The 10,265-nt window shown below is 41.8% G+C and overlaps 1 protein-coding gene across 3 annotated transcripts in view; it reads right to left on the bottom strand.

The window, feature by feature from the left end:
* Positions 1 to 3,526: 3,526 nt before the first annotated feature.
* The window catches only part of CLCN3 (chloride voltage-gated channel 3), an 88,695-nt gene continuing 81,956 nt past the window's right edge, over positions 3,527 to 10,265 (bottom strand). For 2 of the 3 annotated variants that reach the window (XM_069492901.1, XM_069492902.1), the window contains one exon: positions 6,509 to 6,665. In XM_069492901.1, coding sequence (XP_069349002.1) covers positions 6,575 to 6,665 — 91 coding nt within the window. In that variant the 3' untranslated portion in view covers positions 6,509 to 6,574. Of the gene's footprint in view, positions 6,666 to 8,381; positions 8,458 to 10,265 lie in introns of all 3 variants that reach the window. The other variant, XM_069492900.1, reaches the window with a different exon arrangement.

Raw genomic sequence — 10,265 nt, 5'->3', positions numbered from 1 at the left:
CAGGACAGACCTGGGCACTAGTCTCAGTGTGGCAGTTACAGTTTGGGTAATACCGCTGTGAACAGGGTTTCCTGAGGACAACATGACAAGAAATGTGGACTTCCAGCCTCAGACTCCCACCGGTTGGGTCGGGGCTGATACCGTTTAGGAGGTACTGACCTTCCAACCAGTGAACATTCTTCATTAAACAGCAGGCTCCTTTCGGTAGGACACCAAACCTTTCTTACCTTTTTCCTTCCCTAAAGGCATAATGCATTTAAACTTACTTTACTAAATATTTTTATCTACCTAAGATCTGGGCACTCAGTGGCTACAGTAGCTTCCGAGTGGTGTCTGTATACCGCTGTTCTCTGAACACATTGTAAGTGGCTAGGCCCTTTCATGAATGAAGCACCTTGACCCAGCCAAGATTTAACGGAAAATTATTACTCAATTCAAATTTAGCTAAGCTCAACAAGGGGGCTTCTACCTAACCCTGAAACGTAACTGCAGAATGCTATACCCAAGGAAAAACCAAAGCTGCAAAGCCACCTGGGAGGTACTGCTGCACATGACCCGCAACCGCGTAACACCCTTGCACGGGCTCAGCCTTTGACCTTGCTTAATGTCATTCTGTCCACACTACTCCAACCCTAATTCTGAATGTTAGTATCTGTGTAGATGATGCCTGCAACACCCCGACCTCCCAGATCCTTGACTGACTCTCAATGGTCCGGGCTACGGGGTTGATTGACAAACTAGTACCCTGTCAGTACCAATAAAGAACAACTCCCTGATGGCAAATCGCAAGCATCCTACTGTCTCAATACCCTCGCCCATCTTCCCATCCCTTTTCCTCCACTACCGTGACCATTTTCAGCCCGGCCATACCCTCCAATTTATCCATCTACCCCCCCGCACCCTTGGTCCCCCTTCACCCGGCCTTCGCACCCCGTTCCCGTCACAGTCACTCCCAATCCTCCACGGCCTCGCTCCAGTTGTCGTGTTTTTCTGTTGGAGCCTTGAGCCAAATAAACTGTCCTTTCCTTACTCGAGTCTGCTCAGCATCAGGCAGCTGGAGAAGAAATGCACCCGTGACTGCTGGGCTTCCCTTCACCCCAAGTTGGCTGAGCTGGGTGCCACTGGCCTTAGACTTCCTCATCCTTCCTCAAACTGCCAGCATCCTCTCCCATTCTGTTTGTTTTACTGAAAAATACCGGCGATCAAAATAACTTCAGCAAGACCTCCGCGACTACCAGCTACCCATATGCTCTGCATTTCCCCACTTGCGTGAATGTTTATGGCCCGTGGGTGTCCGTCCGTCCTTGCCTGCTGGAGCGCTCGCTCCTTCCTCAGGCCAGTCATCGTCCCTCAAACGCTTCCATCGCTGGCAGCAACACAGCTGTATCATCCTGCATCTTAAATCTGATCTCAGCGTTTCCCTTCTCGCGCCTTTCCATCCCCAACGACAAAAGCCGGCGCGTCCTGCGTGTGCAGACACACTCCTCGGAATGCCTCGTGGGAATCGCACTCGCCACCCTCCGCGCCTCTGCTCCCATCTCCGCGGCACTCGCAGCCATGCTCCTGCTGCCACCGCGGGGCCAGCCAGCCAGCCAGCCATGTCACCGTCACACGGGCCAACTGTCAGCCTCAAGTACTTCACCTACTGGCCGTGCCCGACAGCTGACCCCCCTTGAAACCATCCCTCTCGGGCTTAGGGGCCGCCCTTCCTTTAAGGGGACCGCCCCCCAACCTTACCTCACCTCCGCCTTTTGCTGCTCACCTCCCCAAATCTAAGCACAAACACGTGTCGGCGCTCAGTCCCTGCACCCCTTCTGTGTCCACACTGACTCCGTGGCAACCTCCTGTCTCGGGATGACGTCTGCTCCCCTCAGCGCTCAGGCTGGCCCTTTCCCCACACCAGTCTCACGCATCCAGAGTGCCGACTGGACATGCCCACGTGGGGGGTCTAAAAGGCATTAAAACCTAATGTCTAAAGCCAAAATTCCCCTGTACTCACACGCTCAGTCCCAAATCTATTCTTCCTGAAGTCTTTCCCAACTCAGTGGCCACTCCACTGTCTTGTCGTTACTCAGGCCAGAAACGGCAGACATCCCTAACTCCTCACCACGCTCCATAGTCCATCCATTAACAAGTCCTGTCCGCCAGGCTGGTGGCTCACGCCTGTAATCCCAGCACTCTGGGAGGCCGAGACCGGAGGATCGCTTGACGTCAGGAGTTTAAGACCAGCCCCTGCAAGGGCGAGACCCCGTCTCTACTAAAAATAGAAAGAAATTAGCCAGGCAACTATAGAAAAAAATTAGCCGGGCATGGTGGCACATACCTGTAGTCCCAGGTACTCGGGAGGCCGAGGCAGGAGGATGGCTTGAGCCCAGGAGTTTGAGGTTGCTGTGAGCTATGACGCCAGGGCACTCCAGCCAGGGCAACAGAGCAAGACTCTATCTCAAAAAAGAAATTCCTGTCTATACCACCTTCAGGATATCTAGAACCCAACTACTTTCCCCACCTCCACCAGCTTCAGTCAGGTTCAAACCTGTACCATACCTCACCTGAATTATTCCACGAGCCTCCTACCTGGTCTCTTCCACCGCCGCCCCCTTATGGTCTGTGCCCAGCAAAGGAGTCAGGTCATTTCAGGTCAGGTTGTGTCACTTTTCTGCCTTCCGGGCTTCCCATTTTATTTGGAAAACAGTCGAGCCCCTGCACCCCCCAACCTCTTTCCCTATTTCTTCCCCTTTTGCCCTCGTAGCCCTCTCCCGCCAGTGACCCACCAGGCGTTCCCCGACCCTGGCAGGAGTGTCCTACCTCAGGATGTTGTGTACAGCACTTTCTCTTCCCAGACATTCTCACACGTAAATGCCATTCCTCACTCTTCAGGTTTCTGCTCAAATGTCACGTCATCCTTGAGGCCTTCCCAGATCACCCTCCGCAAACACAGGGAGCACCTGCGCACACCTTCACTTTTTCTCCATTAGAAAACTCTAGGAGAATGAAGATTTTTGCCTGATTTTGTATGCTAATAATGGTAGGAATCATGAAAAAAAAATTGCTGAAATAATCCATATTTACCACCATCTGCTATTTGTTCCTTTTCCTGCCGGAATGCAAACTCCAAGAAAATAGAACCGTGCCTGGCACAGACTGAATGTTCAGTACACATTTAGTGAAGGAAGGAAGGAATGATAAAGGATCCACGCGGGACTGGAGGTGTTTTCCTTTTCACCAAAAGTTGTTTTTTTTTTTTTTTTTTAATTTTCATTTTCCCTCTCAACCCAGCTTTTCCTGACTCTGGGAAGAACTGGGAAGAGAGGGCCTAAAAGTTTAATGTTAGAAGACTATTAAAATCTTACTCAAATGTTACTTACCACTCCCTTTAGGCAGTTCTACTAGCAAATTTCCAAGGTAATTTAAAAAAAAAAAACATGTAAATTTTACCTGTCTTCATGCAAACAGAATGATTTTTCTTCTAAAAAAAAAATCACATTTTTGAAAGTGAACGGAAAGGAAATCAGTTTCTCGCAGACCTGCAACTTCCACTGACGAATGCGGGCTCTGGACTGTTGCTGGTAACACGCGCGTCCTGCCGCTCAGCCCAGCACGGACTCTGCTGTTGCTCCTCGCTTGCAGAGTACAGAAACGCTTGTAACCTGAGAGAAGCGTTACAGTTATCTTTTTGAGGGTCCATGTGCCGGGCATATTGACCTACACTGCACAGGGCAGCAGTACAGAGCAGGGCTGTCACAGGTGTAATTAAAGGCCAAACCACACATTGTCATAGAGATTTTAATAGGTTTCTGATTAACTCATCACAGTAATCATTTTTACTGTAATGATATGCAGCTTTACTACACTAGTATAAATAAAAACAGATAAATACAGCTCTAGGCAACATCACAGATTAGCAAACTAAGCATTCTTCATGAACCAAAACTGAAAACAATTATTAAGAAGAAGAGATGCTGACACCTTTGCCCATTCTCATCATACCTTCTCAAAAAGGGTACTCAAATAAGGCGCTACTTATATTGGTCAATTAATCTGCCAACTGGCCAGGCACAATTCCATGGTCTCCACTGTTTCATCGTTTGGTTGAAAAGAAGACACACCTCAATGTATCAAAAGGAAAAATGGACAGATGGTAATGCCAAAGAAAACCACTGACTGCATTAAAAATCCGGCACTTTTCCTGTATTTCAACAGTAAGACACACCAGGGACAGAAAGGTACCAAAGAAGAAGATTAACGCTTTATTGTCCGCCCTGAAACGTTAGTCTCTGGAGCAGGATGGGCAATGAAAGCAGGACCTGAACTCAAACAGGGAAACGTGGAAAATAAAATCCGTATGAGTTTAATGTATGAAGCTCTCTGCGAAGAAGCTGGTTTCTCCTTTGAAGGCTCCTAAGTCACGACAAGCACTTAAGTTATCCAGTCGCCGTGCTGAGGAGTTCACAGCCCAGCAGGCTCCACACGGCAAATACACTAAGGACAAGCCGGAGATAACGGAACTATCACTTGGAAATGATTCCGCTCTGGATGCCAAAAGAACTTTGAAGAGGCTATGAAGAGGGAAGTAACGAGGACAAAATACTGATTTAGGCAGATAGCACAGCTAAGAATGTTTCACGAAATTCCTAACATTTTGCTCAACTTTCCATCATCATTCTTATATGGCTTCATGATCTTATAAGTCTTCAGGATCTTACAGATTTTATATGATCTTATAGGTATATTATTATTAAGAACTAGGAAGTGAAGAATCACTTCCAAAATGTAAAAATGGCTCATTGCCAGTTGTGTTTTAGAAAATGTCTGTCTGCAAAAATTCATTTTCCTTTCAAAAATGTATAATCACAGGATATTTAGGCCAGTTCTTTGAGTAAATTGCCTTTGCCAATTGAGAATTAAGACCACGATTAAAACAGACATTTCCAAAAACAAAAATCCCAAACATATTCTAGTGCATTTTAATTCATCCTGCAAAAATGTGTGCTGATACTCAAACCATCACTCAACACTTCACTATGGATGCAGCCTGCTCAAGATTCAAGGGTTGTGTTCAGATTAAAATTTCAACTGCTACCCTTGCGATTGTATTGTTTTCATTTTTTGTTTGATATTTTAAAAAAGGTCAACACTATTTAACTTTTGGTTTTAATCTGCAAAGTAATTTGTAGCGTTTCATCTTTCCAGGTAACAGGTCGGAAGACGACCAGGAGATGGCAGTGACAGATCAGATAAAGGTCTGTGCACACGATGGAGCGCTGAGAAATAACCACAGCCTGGTTTTAAACCCATTCCCACTGTAAACTGTGTTCGTATCTCCATATTTGTAAGTCTCAGTTAGTCTATAAACATCACATTAAAAAGGTAAAATTACTTAAGTGCGATATTAACTGATCTGTATTTCATAAATTTTAATCCATAAAAATATAAATAAGAATGGTAAATTTTTAAGAAATATACATTTAGTGCAAGTTATGAATTACATTTCTTCAGTGTCAGCAGTGAAATATCTTGAGGAAAGAAAAGAATGACTGATCTAATTTCAAGAAAAAAATAATTCCAGTGTTGTAACATGCAATTAATATCAGACACAGCTAAACGATGCTTCCTTCTCGTTGCTGTCAAGGCAGCATAATTATGCCGGACAGCGCTTGTAGACATCATAGTAGTTTTAGAAATAGAAAATTTGCATAAGACCAGATCACGTTATCCATCAAGTCTGAAAGAAAAAAAAAAACTGCTTATCCTTTAAAATCAAGTTTCATTGTTTCTGATTCTGAATCACACGGCACACAAGCTGAGAGATTTCGTTCATGCTTCATTCGAGATTTTACCTGTTTGACCAGCCTTTGTTGTGGTACATGTGTACTGTTCCAAGCATTTAGTGATGGTACAAACTACATGGTTAATGGCACAAGAAACACTCCCTTCTTGTGATGAAACCTCAGTAAAATCACAGTACATCTCAATATGAGAAAGGACTGTTCAAAAGGGTACACCAATTTAAAGAGGCTTTGTTACAGAGAGAGAGAGAGAGAGAGAGAGAGAAATAAAGGCTCTTCTGGAATGTAGAAAGGTAATGCTTAACTATACAATTCATGAATTAAACAGAACAGTTCTGATAAAAAAGGGCAAGACCTTGCAGTTTTATAGATGGCTCAATTCAAAGTAATCCCTCCAGAAACAGGGACTGAGCGCGCATCTTTGCGATGCTGGAGCAACAGGCCCGGTGCGCGAGGACTCCGGCGTCATCTCTGCCGCGGGCAGCGGGCACTGTCACCGCACACCCTCCGCCGAATGCATCCCGTGCAGAACAGGGGTTGATGTGCTGCTCTTGGTTAGATGGGCAATACCTCACTCCTTCCTTCTCTCTCTGCTTTCCCTCCCCAGGCTCCTCCATTCCACCAGCATTATTTGCAAACCAAGTTGCAAAAGTCTGGCTTTTATATTTCCTTTTTTTTTTTTTTTTTTTAAGGAGAAAAAAAGTGGACGACTCCCTCAGGTTAAAGAGTTGTGCTATTCAACAAACGAACTTCCTCTTCCGTTTCTTCTCTCTCCTCGTCTATGGGATTCAGTTGAACATTATTGAAGCGGGGTCTTGGTTTGCCGTCTGGGCCATATGACGGAGGATATCTTTTTTTGTTATAATGCCAAGGAGGCGCCTGCAAGGGATAAACAGAAGATTGCTTTAAAATAACAGGGGCGGGGAGGGAAGAGACGCTAAATCTACAGCTAAGTCCTTTTTGTTGACAGAAATAGAGCAAAGCAAGCAGCCTGATTTTGTATTTTCAAAATGTATTTTATTGGTAAAGATAATAAAATAATCCAGCAACCATCCTTTGATATCAGAAGTATCATGGTCACTAATAGCATGACGGCCTTTCCACCGAGACTCAGGGCTGCGCCCCTGCAGCACAGCTATTTTGATTCGTGTATGCCAACAAAAAAGTAACAAAAAATGGGAGATGTATGAACAGGAAATGATGCTGATTCCATTTGAGAAGGAAAATTCATTCCCATCACATCAAGAAAGCAGTAAAATGTCTGATGACCAAATCCCCTCAACACTTCACTTCCTTGTTTAACCAAAATTAACCAATTTTTAAAAGATAATTTAAGTATTGCCCACTTGTATGCAGAATCTTCATGAAAGCACATACAATTAAGATAAAATGCATATAAAATGGTCAACACAGAACTTCAAGCCCAAACTTCAGGACCCCAAGAATAAATCTATAAGACAACCCAAGCTAGTACACTTATCAATGTTTTCCTATTTTGATTGGCCAAAACAGTTAAGATACAGTGCTTTTATGAAAGTCTTAGTTGTTAATGCTTACATTAAAAGACAGGTGAAAAAATCAAGAAGCAGTCCTAAAAGATTATTACAGGTGAAGCAGAAAGCAGAATGAATGAGTAGCTACTATATTATTCTGGTTAGTAGTTTTTAAAAAAAGGATGCATGAAACACTTGTGAAATATTAGCATACAACAGGAATACACAATTAGTTGTGTACTTAAGCAAACTGGGACAGGTTTCATATAGGTATGACAATTGCAGGGCAAAATAATTTTAGGCATTAATTGCTAAAGCCAGACAATTTTTATGTTATTCTGTAGATAATTCAAAATGTATCTGTAATCATGAAATCATTAGGACATAAAGCCAGTTAAAGCAAATGCATTTGACCCCAAATCTGCTTATAGCATTCTAGAAACATCATACAAAAGGGGCACACACATAATCTAGGTACAATTCACTAATGAAATGGCAGGACACACATTATGGCTCTGAAGACACAGAGGGTATAGCAGAAAAAGAATTAATGCTGTGATCACAGATATACACACATTACACTCTAGTTAGTGTGCCCATTAAAAAATCCATTTAACTGTCAGCAATTCTAATCACTAAGCTCAGTTAAAATCACTTAGGAGCTTAGATTTACCGTAAGACTACCACAAGATTAGGAAACATACAAAGGAAAAAGGGCTTGGGCTGATGGGGCAGACATTTTAACCAGTCAGCAGTCTTCTGAGACCAGTGTATATCCACTAAGGTAGACTGATTTGTCACGTTCACTTTAAAAATGTTCAATAATATTTACTCATTCAACTACCAAACTGTTCACAGTTCTTAAATTGTAACTAATGACTTTGATGAGAGATGTTAACTTTTGCTTACTTTCTATGAATGGAATTGCATACAGTATCTAAATTTATCTTACAGACAGAATGTATCGGATACGAATGTAATTGGCAGCATAGCAGGGTATTTTTGTTCAGCAGGTTCTGGGAAAGAGAACTGAACAGTTCACAAGTTTCATGCTTCCTGACTTCTAAGGTGTCTAAGGAGGAGATCTGATATATCTAATCACCAAGGGTTCGACGTGCTGCTTTAGTTGCTCGAGATGCTCTAATATGTTCTTCTTTGTGATGATCCCCAAGACAATCCTGAAACAGATTATTATGCTAATAACTGTGTGAGAAATTAAATTAAAAGCGGTTCCAATCATAATGATAAAGAAGGAGAAAACAAAAACAAAACCATGAATGACAAGAATGCTTCTCATGAACTTTAGAAAAATAAAAACAAAAATGATTTAAAATTCCAGTTTTGCATAAACTCTACTAACTTTCAAAAGTGATACAATATTATTTTTAAATATTGGTGGGTTATTTTTCTTTTTAAATTAAAAATCAAAATTATGAAAGTTTGGAATGAAGATGACTACAAAGCAAAGTACAAAAGAAACTTAGTATTGATACACAGCTATAAACCTCTGAAACGTAGAGCTCCATTTTCAGTGTTCGTCCACAGAGGAAAATATTTTTCCAGTTTCTAAGATGTCACAACACAACAGCTATCATTTGGATCTACCTCAGCAGTGATAGGGTGGGAAAAACTTGGCCTTATTGCCTGTGAGAAGACTTAAGAAATCTCTTGGACTTTACTATTATTTCCAATTAAAATTAAAACAAAATAAATAGTGCTGACCAACAGAAACACTCCCTCAATTTTCAGGAACTGTGAACGCCACTTCTTAAAATAAACTAATAAAACCTATTTATGATTAGGGATCAAAAGGACTTTTACTTTATGCTTTTTTTTCCCCAAGTAACAATTATTTCTCAGTTAACATGTCATTATTACTACATCAAGCAAAATGATGGACACAAATTCTCATAATGAGGACACTTAAAACTAATGAGACTGCTTTTAATTATGAAGACAAAATTCTGGTTACAGGGTTTATAATGGAAATTAATGAATTCAACTGCAATATGTGGCATATAAACAGTAGAAGTCAAAAACCTTGAAAAAAAGTTAATGTTTAAATTCTGAACGCCTATCCAAAATGCCCTTCTGGGTGACTGCACATTTCCTGATGATCTGGTTCAGTCACCTTTCCTGTTAAGCTGCCTGTGAACATTCTGCTCCTTGAAGAGTGTCACCGGAGGACTTCAAAGCAGTCTGGTCCCACAGCTATGTCCATTATAAAATAGTTACTTAGTATGACAGCTGGGGTGGGGGTGCGGAGGAGGAAGGTAGAGAATAGGAAAGGCAGAAACTGGTTCTTTGCTCATGTTTTCTCACTATTTTTAAAAAATATTGTACTGAACCTTAAGAATAAAGATAAACTGAGAAGTTCTCAGAGCATGGGGGCAAACTCCCCCTCCAGAAAAGCTCAGAAACTATATAAAATGAGCATTCAATTGCTCATTAGATGTTCTTCACTTGACTAAACTTTTCAGGTCTTTTTTTTTTTTTTTTTTAAGCCATCAATTCATTTGACTTTATGGTTGGAGTCAGGAAACGTGAGAACCCTGGCAATTAGCTAAATGCAGTGACACCAGGTTAATTCTAACTCACGCTTTTCTGTCCAATGATACAGAATGATTAATCCAGGTCAGTAACCTTTATATTAGTCAACTGCCACATCTGCCAAGGGACACTGGGAGGAAAGTTACAAATTTATAAGGACCAAGTGGCAAATTTAGAGAGTTACAAAGTAATCTTTGTATTTACAAAGTAGTAGCCCCTAAAAGGGAGAAACACACCTAGTTCTTCTCTTTAGTTAATGGAGAATAGTGATTTCAGAATAAAAAGGCCAGGTTTAGTGCTGCTTTACTAATTTTAGGGAGCAGAAGGAAAATCAATGTAAAATGTGACTCATATAAAGAATTATAGCTGTTTCCTTTTGGGCTAACAAGTAATGATGTGTTAACAGAAAACAACTCAGCATTTCTCAAAGTATGTT

Source organism: Eulemur rufifrons, chromosome 18 (genome assembly GCF_041146395.1).
Source record: "Eulemur rufifrons isolate Redbay chromosome 18, OSU_ERuf_1, whole genome shotgun sequence".
NCBI lineage: Eukaryota > Metazoa > Chordata > Mammalia > Primates > Lemuridae > Eulemur > Eulemur rufifrons.
This window is presented reverse-complemented; position numbering and strand designations above follow the sequence as displayed.